Source organism: Arvicola amphibius, chromosome 6 (genome assembly GCF_903992535.2).
Source record: "Arvicola amphibius chromosome 6, mArvAmp1.2, whole genome shotgun sequence".
Lineage (NCBI taxonomy): Eukaryota > Metazoa > Chordata > Mammalia > Rodentia > Cricetidae > Arvicola > Arvicola amphibius.
Window position 1 is genome coordinate 13,347,548 of NC_052052.2, and position 18,924 is coordinate 13,366,471.

General features: G+C 45.4%; 1 protein-coding gene across 4 annotated transcripts in view; it reads right to left on the reverse strand.

Moving 5' to 3' along the window:
• Positions 1-17,791, reverse strand: part of Ubr4 (ubiquitin protein ligase E3 component n-recognin 4) — a 117,640-nt gene extending 99,849 nt beyond the window's left edge. For all 4 annotated transcript variants that reach the window (XM_038334654.1, XM_038334655.1, XM_038334653.2 and 1 more), the window contains exons 1-11: positions 17,565-17,791; positions 10,074-10,171; positions 7,798-7,901; positions 6,923-7,052; positions 6,677-6,816; positions 5,797-5,899; positions 5,522-5,663; positions 5,256-5,380; positions 1,829-1,953; positions 1,216-1,275; positions 944-1,134 (exon numbers count right to left, since the gene is read on the reverse strand). In XM_038334654.1, coding sequence (XP_038190582.1) covers positions 944-1,134; positions 1,216-1,275; positions 1,829-1,953; positions 5,256-5,380; positions 5,522-5,663; positions 5,797-5,899; positions 6,677-6,816; positions 6,923-7,052; positions 7,798-7,901; positions 10,074-10,171; positions 17,565-17,740 — 1,394 coding nt within the window. In that variant the 5' untranslated portion in view covers positions 17,741-17,791. The remainder of the gene's footprint in view (positions 1-943; positions 1,135-1,215; positions 1,276-1,828; positions 1,954-5,255; positions 5,381-5,521; positions 5,664-5,796; positions 5,900-6,676; positions 6,817-6,922; positions 7,053-7,797; positions 7,902-10,073; positions 10,172-17,564) is intronic.
• Positions 17,792-18,924: the final 1,133 nt, after the last annotated feature.

Sequence of the window (18,924 nt, forward strand, 5' to 3'; positions counted from 1 at the left end):
AACATCTGTGGCTCCAGATCAAGGGGATATGAAGCCTTCTTCTGGGTTCCAGGCACATACACATAGGCAAAACACCCATACAAATACAGAGAGCCAGCGCAGCACTTAAGAGCACTTGTTGCTTTTGCAGAAGATCTCCCAGCACCCACACAGTGAATCACAACCATCCATAAGTCCAGTTCCACAAGATCTGATGCCCTCTTTTGACTTCTGTGGTTAATAGACATGCATATGGTATGTATACATGTATGCAGGCAAAACATTCGGACAGGGGAGGGGGGTAAGTGGAGGGGAGAGGTAAATGGGAGGCGGGGAGGAGGCAGAAATTTTTAATTAAAAAAAAATAAAAATAAATAAATTTAAAAGAAAAAAGGAATTAAAATAAATAAAACCCAGCAATGTCTCAATTTAAGGAACCACCTGAGCAACAGGTAACATTCACTGTTATCTCCTTATCTCCTTCCCAGCAAGCGCCACTCATCTCCCCCCAACCCCCACCTGTCCAAGACGAGGTCATATGTAGCCCTTGCTGTCCTGGAACTCACTCTGTAAAGCAGGTCGGCTTCAACTCACAGAGGTCAGCCTGCTTCTGCCCCCCACTTTCCAAGTTCTGAAATTAAAGGCATGTGCCTCCACCATCACCCAACACATATCTCATCTTTTGATATAAACTTGTTGGAAACTAAATACACACATCATATAATCTTTCTGTCTCTCAAAAATGAGGAAATGGGATCAAAACGAACTAACCTATCTAGATGCTAGAACAAGAGGCTAACTTGAACCCTTGGGACAAAGTGTGCACAACACGCACAGACCCTGGCTACAATCTACAGCACCAAAGCAAACACACAAGCGCTGATGTGGGGTCAGCAGCTCATGAGCCCTTTGAACAAGGAACAGAGCACAGCATCCAGAAGTGGAGCCAGAGGCAGACACATACCCTTTGCCAGGCCCCAGTTTGGGAGAGCCTACTCCCTCTTTTGTACGAGAAAGGATGTCTCTGACTCGGAGAGCAGCCAACGGGTCCTTCTCTTTCCCCTTGTCAGCCAGGGCTGTGGGGCTGAGATTCAGTATGAGGAAGAGGCTATTCAGCAGACACCAGGCGCCCAACAGCTGAAAGTTCTGGAAATGCTGGTGAGAAAGGACAAAACCAAACATCAGCGGGGAAATTCACACCTGACAGAAGGTAAGTGCAGCACACAAGCCTCTTACCTCACCACCAGCACGGCGGGAGCTGCTGATTGCCTGTCCAATCATGTCGTAGATCTCAAGCTGCCCAGGAACAAACAGACATACAATCTGAGCAGCTCAGGTCATCATCACAAATCTAAACCTTACAACCTGAGCCAGTTTACAGGAAGAAGTATAACTGTCATCAGGTCACTCGGTGACCTGCCACCATCAGTTTCTGACCTCACGGGGAACTACCTGTATCTCTCTCAGTGAGTGACACCTTATTAGGTGTTTCCATATGCCCAGCCCTGCATCAGCCAGCTTCCCATCCCAACTAATTCCTTTTATGCACTTACTGCAAAACCTCGTTTGCTACGTCCTGCCTGAAAATACATCAGCACCCAATAAACCCAAAACAGTTCACTGAGTAAATGTCAATCCTTCCCAAGGCTTATGGCTGCCACAAACTTACTGTGTTTGTAACAAGACCAACACAACACAGAAAGGGGAGCATTTATGGATGCAAACATGCAGAATACCTTGGCTGAATCCATCTTAGAAATACTGTCCAGGGAAGGAGTGTGGAAACCCTAAGCCTTTTCCTCCATCAAGAAAAGAAGCTATACTCCACATGTTACGGACATTGACTTACACATTTCTGGACAATGGTGGCTGCATCACTTTCATAGTCGTCTTCTTTGGAGCTTGTAGACCCTGTCCGCACTTGCTGGGCACTACCCACATGAAGAATGGCCATGCAGGTGGCTACACTCACACCTGGAAAAGAACAGGCAGATTTCAGTCTTGGGGAACCGCCTTAAATCCAAGATACAAAGATGGAACACGCTAGCCACAAACAATTCCATAATTCGATTCCTCAAAGAACTCCAAAGGTCAAGTGTAAATGCAGTCCTGCCACATAATCCAGCAGCCATACTCCTGGCTACTCACCCAAATGAGAAAACTCCACACCACACAGGAACCTGCACATGAACATTTAATGACGCTCTATTTCTAACCGCCAACAAATGGAATCAAGCAAGATATCCTTCAAGATGAACAAAGCCAGGCATGGTTGTACACACTTATAACCACAACATGCAGGAGTCTGAGGCTCAAGTCATGCCTGGGTTACAGAGTGAATTCAAGGCCAGCATGGACAACTTGGCTGCCATGTCTCAAAAAATCAAAAGAAGGTTGCATATATAAACTCAGAAGTATAACACTTAGGCCTAGCATGAGTGAGGTCATAGATTTAATCCCCAACGTATCTCTCTCTCCCCCCCACTTTTTCCCTCCCTCCTTCCCTCTCTCTAAATTGGATGCACTACACAGAAAAGCCATGGAAGAACCTTCATGGTGGGGGCTGGAGAGATGGCTCAGCGGTTAAGAGCATTGCCTGCTCTTCCAAAGGTCCTGAGTTCAATTCCCAGCAACTACATGGTGGCTCACAACCATCTGCAGTGAGTTCTGGTGCCCTCTTCTGGCCTTCAGGCATACACACAGACAGAATATTGTATACATAATAAACAAATAAATAGATAAATAAATAAATATTTTTTGGAAGAACCTTCATGGCCGCTGCTAAGTAAAAGAAGCCAGTGTGAAAAGGCTCCATCCTATATGACACTGATGACACAACATTCTGAAAGGCTAACATTACAGGGACAGTAAGAAGTCCAAAGGTTAGTGAAGGGTGGGGAGGAATACAAGATAAAAGGAGCAGCAGAGGGGATATCTGGGGCAGTGACTATTCTGCTTGCTGTGATAACAGTGAAACATGATATTATACATTTATGAAAACCCAGAATCACACCACACAAAAAGAGGCCTACGGAGAGTAGGAGATAGCTCAGTTGGGGAAACACTGGCTATGCAAGCATAAGAACCTGAATAAAGATCCCCAACACCCATGGAAACCTGGTACACAGTGCATGTCTGTAACCCCAAAACTAGGGAAGATGGAGAAAGAAAGATCCTGGGAGTTCAGTGACCATGTTCATGCAAACAAGGAGTTCTGGGTTTACTGGGTGATGCTATCTCAAAAAATATACAAAAAGATAGAGGAAGACACACTTGATTACTATGACCTCAAGCCCCTAAAGATACAGGCTCAGATGAGCACACCCATGTGCAAACACAGGAACCTAACTCATATAACCCCCAAACACACACACACACACACAGCACTATGGATTAGTTCACATGTGTGGCGATATTTTGTTTGTGATCTAACAAATAAGGCTTGCTTGGAGATCAGCCACTAGTTAGCCATAGAGGCCAGGCAGCAGTGATGCACACCTTTAACCCCAGACTCAGGAGGCAAAAGCAGATGGAACTCTCTGAGTTCAAGGCTTCGCTGGGCTACGCAAGATTGATCTAGTCTGAAAGAGAAACAGAGTCAGGCAATGCTGGCTCATACCTTTAATCCCAGTACTTGGGAGATGGAGAGAGGAAGGGATATGGCTGGGCAGAGAGAGGAATATAAGGTGGGAAGAGACAGGAGCTCACTGCAGTTAAGTCTCAGCATTCAGTCTGAGGACTTGGACAGATAGGATACCCCATTAAGTCTGAGAATTTCGTAAAGGTAAGAACTAGGGGCTGGCTGCTCTGCTTCTCTGATCTTTCAGCTTTCACCCCCTAATATCTGACTCTGGGTTTTTATTATTAAGACCAATTAGAATTCGTGCTACACACATATGTCAGTAGTGGCTCACTGGTGACAACAAACGGATGGATTATCAGTAGGGTACCATGAGTCTCAAAGGAAGCATGTGGAAACCGTGTAGTGCCTGCTCATTCCAAACACCTTTAAAAGAAAATCTAAGGCCAGGTGTGCCAGTGCCCAACATTATTCCAGCACTCGGGAGACACACATACACATGCACAATAAATGAATAAATCTAAATTGGGGGGGGGGACAAAAAAAGTGGGGGACTGGAGAAATGGTTTAGTGGTTAAAAGCACTGGCTGCTCCTCCAGAGAATTCAGGTTCAAAACCCAGCACCCATGTGTTGCTCATAATTGCCTGTAACTCCAGTTCTAGGAGATCCATGCACCAGATATGAACATGGTGCAGAGAGAAAACTCTGCCTGGGAAAACCAATAAATAAGTAAACAGACAGCAATAAAGGAAGACACCTGACACTGGCCTCTACAATGTGCTCACCAACAGCAAGTACACAGGAATGAACACACACTCACACCACCAGCTGTCAGGCTCCACTTCTGAGGCAACCTGATTAACAGTAGGAAAGGAGCTGTATGAAAACACAAACACTCTTCTACACAGGTACCAGCTTTCCCAAGAAGCCATTCTCAAATCCAATCTCACAGCAAGACTCAACCTCTCCTTGATCTGTACCCTTGCATTCTGCTTTATGTTATTCCACTTAGCCCTCTGTTCGCCATGGTTTCTAGGGAGCATTGTTCCTTGTGAGCTGAGTTCCAGCCCTTGAACCCATTTTAAAAAGCCAGGCATAATTGGGGTATGCTTGTAATCTCAGCACTGAGGAGGTCAACAGGTGGCTCCCTGAGGCTTGATGACCAGCCTATTTGGTGAGCTCTCAGTCAGTAAGAGACCCTGTCTCAAATCTCCTGAGTAAACTGGGAGCATGGGGACCTTGGGAGAGGATAGAAGAGGGGAGGGGAGGGGAGAGGCAGGGAGGGGAACAGAGAAAAATGTAGAGCTCAATAAATGTCAATAAAAGAAATGTTTAAAAAAAAGAGACCCTGTTTCAAAAAAGAAGGTAGAAATAAATAAATAAATAATTTTAAAAAAAGAAGAAGAAGGTGGACAGCTACTGAAGAACAACACCCAGAGTTGACCTCTGGTCTCCACATTCACTCACACACACCTGTACATACACATATCACACACACACAAATTGAGGCCAGCAGTTAAACAGCAGGGTCACTTCAATGCCTGTAATGGTTTCCCTTGACCTACATGTGATATTAGATAGTCTCAGAAGTAAGGGTGCCAAAGGAAGGAGAATGGAGTTCTCAGGGTTTTTATGACTTCCTCGAATCAAATCCATGTTTGACTGAAGAAAATTAAACCAGACATAACTTCTTACCTGCGTATAGACAGCTGAGGCTGAGAACTGTCACATCTTGCAGACGTGAAGGATTGAGGGGTTCCAACACAGGTAGAGAAAGGGTATCCAAGGCCATGGTTACATCAATCACTAGTGAGTGAAAACTGGAACACAACAGAGGAGATCAGCAACGGTCCTAGGACCACTTGCTTCTATAGTCTAATAAAGAAAACCAGCACAGGTAAAGACTAGCCAGCTCTATCCCTTGGGACTAGAATGAAGTACAAGGTCAAGGAGCAACTTACCCATTGCGAACAGCAGTGGCATCAGCTACTGTTGCAGGCATGATGAAGAAGGAATTGGCTACCACTGCATCCTGAAACCGATTGATGTAGCGCAGGAAATACGGCAGGTTCAGGCACACTCGGAGCAGCTTCTCTGAGCCACCTGGATTGACAAAAAGGCACACTGTCCAATGGGCCTCTGTCTGGAGCCTGGTTCTCCTCCACATGGAAGAAGCACAGGCAAGAAGTTTTGGTAAGCATATAGATCAACTTTCTAACAGTAGACGGGCTCCTACCAAGCTCTTGAAGGCTAGCCACATTCTGAGCTATGAACACGTTCTTGGTCTTGACAGCAGAGGCTTGATCTGTGGATGGCTGCTCATCATTTTCTCCTTCCACCTGAAGAGAAACACAGGCCCTAGCATGACCACTTGCCTGCTGCCAGGCACCCTGCTGGGTACAACAAGGCAGCTCCTTGGAAATGCTTGGACATTCAGCTACAAGTGGGAAACTGCTGACCCAGGAAAAAATACAAGAGAAATTGAGACATAAACAGCTCATGAACTGTATGTTTTACACCAGAGTGGAGCCTTGTGAGGAAAACTGCACATGCTTCTGTGGCATTCACACTGAGGAAAGCACGAGAGAATGACCCGCAAACAGTCCAAACCACACAAAGATGGGAGGCAAATCATTTGGTATTTGTTTTGTATATTCGTCCACCAAAGCCCGTCACTTAACGACGGGAATATAGTCTAAGAAATGCCTCATTGCATGATTCTGTCATTGGACAAGTACCTGAGTAAACTTACACAAACCAAGATGTCTACAAGGTCACCAGACAATAAAGTTTTATGGCTCTATCATCACCTGTATGCTCCCTTCCTAATCAAAATGGTATACTGTATCTTGTTTTGTTTTCAAGATAGGGTTTCTCTGTTCAGCCCTGGCTGTCCTGGAACTTGTTCTGTAGATCAGACTGGCCTCAAACTCAGAGAACCCCCTACCTCTGCCTCCCAAGTGCTGGGGTTAAAAGGGTATGCCACCACCCACTGGCTTTTTTGGGGGGTGGGGGGGAAAATGGGGCTGTATCTTTTAAGTAAAATATAATCTTTTCTCAGTTCTATCATCTTAACATATTCCATGAAAATGAGGATATTTGGGTAAAGAACTCACCAGAGCCTGTGGACTAATGGGAGGAGATGGTACGGTTCTAGGGTTAAAAACTGAGGTGAGCTGGTTCAAAAAGTTCATCTGTACCTCCTTCTGCCTTAGCTCAGGACTTACTGGAGACGCCAGCTCTTTCTGATCTTCCACTACAAAATTCAGAAACGAAAAGGGGGGGAAGGATGAGGAGAATGCCAACAGAAGACAACGGTGGCCACAGAGGGTGTCATGTAAGTAGGGGTGTCAGGCACACACCATCTGAAAGCGTCTTCACTGTTTGTGGAAGCTTGGCGGACTTCATCATTGCTGTGAAGGTGATAATTTCTGTTCTATCTAGTCGGCTACAGCCAGTGCACAGGCCTTTGATCAGCAGAATCAAGTGTTTCTGAAAATAAAACATATCCACATATGTCTTTTAGAGGATTCTGTCCTTTGGGGAGTCTAATTAGTGCGGGGTCAGAGTTAGGTGCACACAAATAATTGCCATGCGAAGGGCTGGGAATGTACCACAGTCCCGGGGGCCCCCAAAAGGGGGAGGAGAGAAAAAAAACATAACTTCAGTGAAACATACACAGGCAGAGATCTCAAACTAAGGTCATCGAGAACTAATCAGTTTGCAAATGCCTTATTCTCACAGACTGTATAACTGTTTTCTGTTTTCAACTACAGCTGTGGTTAACTTTTGTAAAAACAGAAGGCCTTAAAAGAAACTTAGATTCTTTATGAGTCTTAATTATCCACAACAGGCTAGCTTGATGCCTCCATTCCTGCATGGCAACAATCAGCCATAGCCAGAGAGTGTGGTAAGGCCTGGTCCCTTTTCTTCCAAGCCTGCCAACTTGTCAAACAGCACACCCTTTTCACTGCTACCTGCTTACACATACAGAAACTTTCCATCCTTGGGAGACTCTAGCCTGTCTACAGCCAGCAGGATATAGCATATTCATTTCCACTCCTGTGTTTGCAGCATAGACTGCTGGCAAGCTGCAAGAGACACAGTATGGCCCACAAACAACTATCTCATCAACCTCAGAAAAGGTTTACCAACCTTAGTCTGACACCATTCATCCAGTTCCCATACTTACAGCTGGTTTTAAAATAAGGGCCACAAATGGACCCTCTCCTCTCACCTGGGACACAGCACATGCCTCGTCCGGGTTCTCCAGACGAAGGAGAGAAAACTCAATGAGGACTTTACAGGCCGCTGCCACCGACTGAAGCTGGTTCCGGGGAACTGAGAAAGCAAAAACAGTCACTTAATTGGCAACAGGTCAGCCTTACATGCAACACAGCAGCAGAACAAGCACTGAGCTCACAGGTTCTGCATTCTCAGCAGCAATCTCCCCAGATGACAAAAGCTAACTGCCCGTATTTATCTAGTATTTAGTAGATAGTAAGATGACTTTAACAGGAAACACACCACACTTCCTGCACTTCAAATGTGTCAGCTCATCTAATCCTTAGGCAGCTTTGTAAGGGAAATACCATCCCAGCATTTTTTAGGCTTATTTATTTTGTTTTGGAGTGTTTTGCCTGTACATATGTATATGCATCATGTGCATGCCTAGCGCCTGTGGAGGTCAGAAAAGGGTGTCAAACCCACCCTGGAACTGAAGTTAGGTATGACTGTGAGTTACCACATGGATGCTGGTAACTAAACCTGGACCTCTCTGCAAGGGCAGTAATTGCTTTTAACTACTGAGCCGTCCCTCTAGGCCCTCTCCTTTTGTTTTTGAGACAGGCTCTCAATATATCATTCACGCTGGCCCCAAACTCACTATGTAGCCCCAGCTGATCCTGAACTCCTGATCCTTGCAGACACACACCACCACACCCTTCCTCCCTTTCATCTCTGGAACAGATGGGCAAACTGAAGCATACACTTAAATGACTTGCCCAGAGTCATCCAACTACAATCAAGTCCAGAAGGGTTGCCTCACAAGTTCATGCTGTTGGCCACTAGAGAACGACCTCTCCTTGTCACAGGCACTAAGTAATGTTATAAAAGGCTGCAGTTGCTTCCAGAAGATGACCAGAGCTTATAATAAACAACAATGGACTACAAGAGCTATTAAGAAGCAACTATATAGGCTCTTTCCAATTTACTTATTGTGTAAATTATCCAAGTAAACAATTACAATTCATCAGAACTGAGAAATGCAGAAATTCTGAAGTAATGTAAAATAGGACTTCATCACTTTGAGAATGGAAAAATTCAGCAAATAAGGAACAAAGGTCAAATCTCTTCCCATACCAAAGAACACAAGAGATTCATGTTCACACCAAATCCAGGGAGCAGAAGCCTCCTAGGGGCACTAACCCAGTCATGCCTACCAGCACCGCCCTCAATAAATCAGTCTGCTAGCAGGTACGTGTATATGTGTATTCAACAATGCTGTGACTCCAGGCCAGTTCAAGGCCAGCCTGGGCTGCCTGGTGAGCTCTAAGCCAGCCTGGGCCATAAGTCTTATCAATGAATACAGAAATGAATGGGGGAGGGGCCCCAGTCCCAGTTGAAGGATTACTGATAAATGATATAAGGGAGAGTCATTTTTTTCTTTAGGGGTGTGGCCTCTGGCAGGCTCCAGTGAATGGATCCACACCTGTGTGCATCCAGGCATCACTAATATTTTTTTAAATATTTATTTATTATGTATACAATATTCTGTCTGCATGTATGCCTACAGGCCATAAGAGGGCACCAGACTTCATTACAGATGGTTGTGAGCCACCATGTGGTTGCTGGGAATTGAACTCAGAAACTTTGGAAGATGATGCAATGCTCTTAACCACTGAGCCATCTCTCCAGCCCGGCAGCACTAATATTACATATAAGAAGAGGCTGGAGAGACGGCTTAGCAGTGAACAACTGTGGTGCTCTTGCAGAGGACCCAAGTTTGATTCCCAACACTCCTAACAGGCAGCTCACAAATACCTGTAACTCTAATTGCAGGGGTTCCAACGCCCTCTTCTGACCTTCAAGAACACCTGCACTCATGTGCACATCCCCACAGAAGGACATGCACTCATACACATAATTAAAAATGAAAATAAACCTAGAAAAATAAAAATAAACAGGGAAAGCAAGCACAGAATAACAGAAAATGGAAATGGCAGAAAACTTTTTAAAGTTTTTTAAAGTTCTTTTGATTAAGAAGAAAATGGGCCTGGCTTCATGGCTATGAGGCAGGTGACAAAGCTAGCACTTTTCCAGATCCTGTGGCAAGCCCAGGAAAAGGTCTCTGCACGCCTTCCTGGGGTAGGAAAGTGGGAAGATCAACAGCTGCTCCCATTCACAGCAGAACAGCCTGGGAGTTGCTCAAACAAAACTTCATTAGCTAAGCGTTCAAGGAGAGACCACCCCCACCCCACAAGCCCTCAGGGGTAACAGGGTGGGCATACTCACTGAGGCTACAGACCGTGGTGATGTAGTGTGTGGACAGTGCGACAAAGGACGAGTAGAATGGCTCATACTGCTTCTCGTGGTGCAGGATTTCTGACTCACTGCAAGGAAGACAATGTCACCAACAAGCCATACCCATCGTGTGCCCCACATCCCTCTAAGAATTGTCTTATTCCGTCCTTTCAGCAACCTACTTAGTAGGAAGTAAAGGAAATGGCTACTTATTCCTATATTCAATGTGTGGGCTGGGGATGGTGCTGGGACATAAGGCCCTGGGTACAGCCCCAGCACCACAAAAAACAACAACAAAAAAGGCTTAGAGAATAACTGTAATTATCCTGTTTAAGAAATCAGACTTAGTAAGAAGCAGAGGCTAATGAAGAAAAAAATATTTTTCTTTTTTTCGTCTTTTGAAACATGGTTTCTCTGTACATCCCTGGCTGACCTAGAACTCACTCTGTAGACTAGACTGGCCTCACAAAGAGCAACCTGCCTCTGCCTACCCAAGTGCTGGGATTAAATGTATGTGTCACTATCACCTGGCAAGAAACAATTTATCAATTCATAAATTGTTTTAAAAAGGGGGGGAGGTTGGAGCTGGGCATGACAGCGCCCATCTTTGATCCCAGCATCAGGAAACAGAGGCAAGCAGATTTCTGTGAGCACAAGGCCAGTCTGCTCTACATAGCAAGTTCTAGATCAGTCAGGTCTACATAGTGAAACCCTGTCTTAGAAATAAAGTTAAAAGGAAGCTGGAGATGTGACTCAGTAGAAGAACGCATGGGGCCTTGTGTTCCATCCCCAACACTCCCCACAAGCACACACAAAACAGAAGTAAGGAGACACAAGTGAAAATATAAAATATAACAGAAGGCTGAGGCTATGGCAGTAGCAAAACCCTGACCCCTAGCATTAGAACACACACACACACAGCCCAAAGTACATTACTAATTTGTTCTATATTACCCATTAGAAAACACCTTAATTGTTGATGACCAAAAGAGGACAGGCTAGGGCACTCACAATACTAGTATCAGAAGCAGATGAAAGTAATCCATTCTGAAGACCAACTACAACACAGAGAGCAGGGACTTGGAAAAAAAATCAACAGCTCACAGCAAGAAGTCCCCTAAAGCCAACACCCACTGCCTGAGCAACAGCCTCCTCCAAGTCCAGACCCCTTCATGGAGGCTAACACTAGATGGCAAAAGAATAGCTAGTCCCTGTTCAAACCTCATCACTGTGTTTAGCTCAGGAATTGTCCTCTTCTGCGAAAATATGGAGCCCAACGCATTCTAAAGGCTGGATACATTTAAGTCACTTTATCAAATGAGAAGCTAAGGCACAAACCATGAACTAAGGCAGGCAAAGAAAAGAACAAAATGTATCTTATTAGATACAAAGGGCAGAGAGATGGTTAAATCGTTTCCTCAGTGAATTAATCCCTAGCAAAAAGTATCCAACCAGCAAGAGAAATGTAAACAGAGTTGATCCATTCACCAGCAGGCTTATCTTCCTGCCAAATGAATACAAAAGCCGAAATGCCAGGTCTGTGTTTGGAAAGTGCCAACGTCAGTGACGGATCACTTCAAAACACTCTCTGGAGTCTGGCACTGCGAGTGCCTTGCTGTCTGAGGATTAAATCAGTGTGTAGCAAAGATTAGACCCTTATTAGAAAAGTAGTCCTGGGGCACCTAGAGTATGCCAGGACCTTCCCGACCATAGAGTCACACTCCTGTTTAATCATGGTAAGACAAGGGAAACAGAAAGCTAGCTCCAAGTAGCACTCCTCCCTCTCTAAGGCTCCCCACTACACCTTTCCATTCACCAACACACTTGAGTTCCCTTGTCTACCTTCTGGCTTTTTTTTTTTTTTTCTATTTTCAGTTTTTTGAGACAAGGTTTCTCTGTAGCTTTGGTGCCTGTCCTGGAACTAGCTCTTGTTGACCAGGCTGGCAGAGATACGACTGCCTCTGCCTCCCGAGTGCTGGGATTAAAGGCGTGCGGGCGCCACCACGGCCCAGCCCTTCTGGCTTCTTGAGTGTGTTCCTACTCCTCAATTCCATGTAGTCTGCTGACTCACTGTCCTTTGCTGTTAGTTTGAAAAGTTCAGATCTGTTTACCTCCACTCTTTTCAGCTAACAAGTTTACCAAGTCCTAGAGAAAAACTACCCACTCCAAGGATGAACTTATTCTGCACATTCATTCTCATTCTGGTAATAAAATAAAGTTATTAACAGATAAACACACATGCACCTACAAAAATAAGTAAACTTATTAAGTTGCCTGGCTCAGACAGAGGTGTGGAGTTAGAGCTGGTGAATGGCTGTTTCTCCTGTCCCCTCTTTGGTTTTTTGAGACAGAATCTAATGCAGTGGTTCTCAACCTTCCTAATGCTGCAACCCTTTGATACAGTTCCTCATGCTGTGGTAACCCCCAACCATAAAGTTGTTTTTTGTTGCTACCTTATTACTGTAATTTTCCTACTGTTATGAATCATAATTTACATATCTATGTCTTCTGATGGTCGTAGGCAACCCCTCTGAAAGGATCCTTTGATAACCCAAAGGGTCGCAACCCATGGGCTGAGGACCACTGGTCTAAATTATCCCTGGCTGGCATGGAACTCAATAAATATATGAGAATGAATGACACTGAAATGTCTGCTCCTCCTGCTTCCACTTCCCAGGTGCTGGAATTACAGGCATGTGCCAAGTTTATGCTGCCAGGCAGAAAACAAGTCTGATTTGAGTATTGCTGGGGATTTGAACCCAGGGCTATGAGGATGTTCTTAACTGAGCTACATACATTCCCAGCTCTCTCTCTCTCTCTCTCTCTCTCTCTCTCTCTCTCTCTCTCTCTCTCTCTCTCTCTCTCTCTCTGTGTGTGTGTGTGTGTGTGTGTGTGTGTGTGTGCGTGTGTCTGTCTGTCTGTCTTACTCCAGGGCCACACAGATGCCACTATGATATATCAGAAATCCAACCCCCTCCTTTACAAATATACAGCAACCTTACTTCAATAATGCAACAAATATGTATCTTGGGGAGGAAAACAGGTATTGGTAAAGAAAAAAATGGCACTATATTCAGCTCCACTTACAATTTGTTTATGGTAGACTAGCAAGACAGCTCCTGGTTAAGGACACTTGCTACAAAAAGCCTGGCAACCTGAGTCTGATCCCAGGAATCCACATAAAAGTTGTCCTCTGACTTCCAAATGTGTGCCAGAGCACAAGTGCCACATACATACATGCACATACAATAATTTTTTAAATAAAATATGCTTAGGGTAGCTAGGGATAAGGTCAGGAATAAGAGCTTTTAAAAGGCTAGAAACAAAAATAGGTATGATTCTCCTATCTCTTGCTTTTGGAGAAATGTCACCAAATAACAATTTGTTGTCACCCATTCGCCCAGGAAACCTATAAACACAGAGATCCCAGCAGATGCTAAAACCAGAGAAGAGGAACAAAGGGCAGAAGAGTCAGTAGGAGGGAGAGCAAGGAAACCGAACACAGACATCACAAGGAAAGTGGTGAGCCTTGAAGGCATGTCAGCTTTTTTGAAGCACCCACCACTAACAAACTTTGCAATGTGCCCATTGCACCTATATTGTTAGACAAAGGCGATGAGGGTTTTCTATCCTAGTCAGTGGAAAGAGAAGAACAGAAGGCAGCCAAGACAGAGAATATATCTGATGTTTTAAAAAAAAAAAAAAGGAAGTAACATCTGGAAATATCTAGCTTATTTTAGAAAGAGTGGGGGATCTAAGGAGGACATAACGAAAGACTAGGGTTCCCTCCACTTTCCCATTAGATAACACACTGTAAATCTATTCCATAGACTGTGGAAGCGCAGCAACTCCCTACCCCTTGGCAATTCCAACTTCTGCACACAAAATCCATCGAGTTATTTCTTTACATTACGTCAGGGTGCGCACACAAACACATACACACACAAGTGCATTCACCCGTGTACACATAGGCAGCTAGATACACATACAGCTATTCATTTAACCCAAGAACTGTGAGTTTTCTGACCGATTTTTCTCCCATGCTTGACTGACGAGTGGTGACTATCAATGAGACACCAGGACTGACCTCCAAGCACACTCTTTTGGTGATGGGTTCTCCCTCCTGTGGCTCAACTATCAACTATGTCACACTAGCACATAAAGACAAAAGACACCAGTCAGTGCAGCACTGTCTCTCTCCAAGACTTCCAGGAAGGATCTGCACTACCTGATAGAGTGTTCTAACAGCCTCCCTGCACCAGGGAGCAGCTCTGTTCTAAATTCCAAGAAATACCTGGAAGACAGAATTTTTTCCAAGATGTTTATCATGAAAGAAGCCAGAGACACTGAGGAGGGGAGGAGGGGAGAAGGGATTGTTTTTGGTTTTTTGTTTTTTTAAATCTATATATACTCAATATCAGCTATGCTCCCAACCATGTCTGATAGAGTTCTGAAAGAAATTCTCTTGGCCACATAACACAGAGGGCTGCACTCAACACTTAATAAGAGATTTTCAGTCTGTGCTAAAAGACCTGCAGGCTATAGACAACAGAAGCCACCTAAAAAACTCAAGATATCACTTTCTTTCAAAGATCTCAGGACACTTTTGAGGGTATCCATTATAGTTTATCCACGCTAATCTACTGCCCTTTGTTTCACAGCATGATCTTAACATCAAGCAATTTGATCATACAGCTAATATCAGACCCTAAGAGTTTTCAATGTATTCTGTCCTCAAAAGGTCAATTCCAATTATAAAGCTTAACTTGAGACAAGGGGTAAAATGGAAACATTGAGAGGAATCTCTCAGGGCCAGTATCAGCCCTAGCAGCTCCACAAGAGGCAATCAAAGAGGGAACAGCTGCCAGACAGGGAATAAGGACTGCAGTGACGAAGCCAGAACATCGAAAAAGGATGCAGAGGCCAGCACACTGCCACAGAAAAACCAGGGATCCCTGGAGGCAAGGGGGAAAGGAGGCCAGCTGTGACCATGGAGGAACAAGGCAAGTACAGAAGACGAACAGCCGTCCCACAAGCAAAACAGCAGACTAGTAGCAGCCTCGGTCCTTAAACCCACGACAGCCAGAAACAATGCCCATCCCAGCAGAAACCTGGGCTAAACTATGCTCATTGGCCTAACGTCCTAGGCAACAAATGGTTCCACATTCCTGAGTCCCCTACTGCATTTTTCAGGAAAGAAAACATTTGAGAAATTGGTTAACAGGGTATAATTAGTGTGCTCTAAAACAAAGGTCAGCAAATTCGGGCCCAGGTAGTTGCCCAGGGGAGTGGATTTATTATCTTTTAATGTCTGGATGTGATGTGTACATTTAAGGCCTGTAAGAAGTTAAACACATCACGTTTGGTCAAAATTGGATAATATCACACATGGCTGCCTTCGTCTAAGATGGCAGAAATGAACTGCCCGCACAGCCCACAGACCTGCAGTTACTACCTGAGCCTTCAGCAAAGGCCACTGATTGTGCTCTACCCTCAACACAACAGTTTTACAGTGTAAGGAACTTATGAACCAGAGGTTTAACTCTTTTTTGTACAATCTAATTTCTCCCAAGAAGACAGAACAGGACTTCAAACTTCACTAAGCTATAAAAACCAGAACATGGAGTTCAAAACTCCTGACTTGCAATAAAACACAGTATTACTAAATACACACCACTTTTCCTAACACCATAAAGAGGTTTTTTCATGTCTACAAACACAGTTCCTGGTTCTCTCAGATAATGAAGAATGCAGAGGGGTGACTAGCGCTTAGCAAAGTTCAAATCTAGTTTTGTGTTTGGATTCAACAGGTTGCCAGGGGCTTCTCTAAGTTTAAAAGGCAAGGACCAAGCATATGGGATATACATGAATGCCAACAAATGGCATTGCAACCTCAGTTCACACCCATAAATACAAAAGAAAATCCTCTAACAGGAAGTGAACATTGTTGATTGTTAAGTGGTAGGTATGATTCGGGAAAATAGCGGTGATTTAAACATTTAAGACAGTAAAACAGGAGTCTGCATGGTTGGCTCGAGATGGGGAAGAGTGTCTAGCATCCAAATCTGGAAACCTGAGTTCAATCCCTGGAAACCAAGATGGAAGGAAGAAGAGAGTCAACTCCTAAAACTTGTCCTGTGGTCTCCATTAGCACACACACATAAAAATAATTAGGTTAGATTATAAGATAGTAGGTTCGGGGTAGAGAGATGGCCCAGTGGTTAAGAGCACTTCCTGATCTTCCAGGACCCAAGCTCAGAGCCCAGCATCAGCGTCAGGTGGCTCATAACTGCCCATAATGCCATCTCCAGGGAATCTGGAGACCTCTTGCCTCCAATGGCAAGTACACATACACGTACACATGGATTTTAAAAAAAAGAAAAAGAAAAAAGAAAAACCAGTAAAATAAAGAGAGGCCACATAATTTAAGAGTAATACTTTTTGGTACTTTTTTACAACTTCAGAACATTATTGAACATAGTTAAGTAGGAAAATCTACCTGTTAAATCTTAAGTTAGCAGACTCAATCACTGTTTTATTATAAATTGTTAAGGAACCTTCAGCCAAAGCATCACCATTACTGTGACAATTCTGACAATGTGTCAAACCATGAGCCTCCCTTGAGTAACACACAGCGATTTCTAACTTTCCAAATAACATTAAGATATACTCTGTTGACCAACAAATGACCCGCTTAGCAATTTCAGGGAGTTACCGTGCAAGGTTTGGTTAGGAAAACGAAAGTAAGCAAACGGGCTTTAAAAGCCTGAGTCTACTATTAAACTCATCAAAGAAAAGGCAGATACTAAGATCGCCACCTTGCCATGAAGAAATACGACTCCTGCAATCAGACGATCTGTATAAAAAGGTAACAGCACATAACAGCAAGACAACGAGCAGTCCTATAAGTAAGAGAATGAACGTATTTTATTGAGAAAGAGAAGGACTCAGCTCTCCGACACACGCAGTCACAGTGTAAAGTACGAGAGATGCAAAGTAAAACCAAAGTATTCAGTGGTAACTAGTGGCTTCAGTCACAGAAACAGCACGTGCCCCCCAGTGATCAGAGCACCAAAGAAAGACCGTTATTAAACTATGTGGTAGATCTCCAAAGTAAATCTCGGGCTCCGCTGGCAGGGAGAAATGCAAACTCATCCACGCCCTGACCTTAACACGGAGGGGCAGCCCGGGAGACACCCGCCAAGGAGCACCTAGCACCTCAAAAAACAGCTCGCAAATGCTGGAGGCCACGCCCTCCAGCAAGGGCAGCCATAAAACTTTTGCTCTGGAGGGGAAATCGAGTCAGGAATGGTTTACGCTAGCCACGGGAGGAAACCTGGGAGCTCGAGTCTTCAGCGCCAGGCAGCCCCGAATGCGTGGGGCGGATTCCCGGCGGGAGGCTGTGGGGCAGCGGGGACTCACGACCCCGCAGGTTCTCCCCTCCCCCCCACCGCGCTGACCGTCGGCGCCGCCGCCCGGTACCTCTCGATGACTGAGGCCACCAGCTGCGGCAACTCCTTCATCTCAAAGGCGGAGTAGGACGCGGACAGTAGGGGCCGCACCGCCACCTCCCAGCCCGGGGTCGTGTCCTGCCCGGTCGCCGGGGCTCCGGGCGCTGGAGCCGCTGCCGCCGCCTCGTCGCCGCCGCTCGTCGCCATCTTCCGTCGTACTACTGCGGCTCCCTCCGGGGGCTTGCCACCGGCCCAGCGCCGCCTCCCGGGAGGGGGCGGAAGTGACGCAATCGTGCGCGTCAGACGGGGCGCCGCGGGTCGCGCAACAAAAACGTAAGGCGCTGTGCCGCCTCTGCCTTCTCAGGGCAATGCGCCTGCGCAGCACTGAGCGCTTCAGGGGAGCGCTGGGAGAGATGCTCTGTGCGCGTGCGCTAGAAGAGCGGGCACCACTGCGCATGCTCGCAGGAGCACTAACTACTGCGCGGACGCGGACGCTGCTCTAAGGGTAAATACAGCTTCCAGTTTAAGAAAAAATGTGAGTTTTGTGACTTGCGTTCGGAAGAAATGTGCGAGCAGGCGGAATGGCGCCATCCTGGTCCGGTCAGGGACGACAAGAGACCAAAGCCTGCTCGCTGTTAACCGCTTCCTCTGCCCAGTGTACCACACGAGCAGCCGTTCTAGCGCTTCCCAGTTCGCAAAGCCCTTTCCGCACTCCACCTCATGGCAACGATTTTCTTCACGAGTTCATATTATTGCTGTCCCTCATTTGTATATTTGGGACCCTTCGGTAATAATCATGAGAGGAGGTTGTTGATCTTTTGAAATGTGGTCGCAGCCTTCTTCCCTGAGGCTCCAGAGTGCTAGCTTTACCTCCGGAGCCGTGGGCTCCCTATTTAGTACAGGTTGGCCTCAGACCTGAGCAATCCTTTATCTCCACCTCTGGTGGAATTACAGGTGTGGGTCTCCACATCGGTTTATAACCCCGAAGGTGAAGGGTTATTTTTTTCGGGTGTTCCGCTGTAGCCCAGGCTGGCCTAAAACACAACACTCTTGTTTCAACCTCCCAAATATTGAGAAATTATAGGTGTGCTAAGCCACATCTGGCCATTGGAAGTAATGGCAAGTCAAATATTTCTGACTTTTGGGTAACGAGAAGGCACTCAGAATAAACATCTTCCTTTTCAAACACATTTCCGTAGTAGAGATTTGTTCTAGTATTGTCTCGAAGACCTGGGATAACATCTGTGTTCTAAATTTAGATTTGAAGGGCTGAAGACATAGCTTAGCAGAATTCCATTCTCAGCACCCAGGTCTAGCTGCTCCCTAAGGCCTGTAATTCCAGTTCCAGGGGATCTGATGCCCTCTCCTGGACTCTATAGGAACCTGCATTC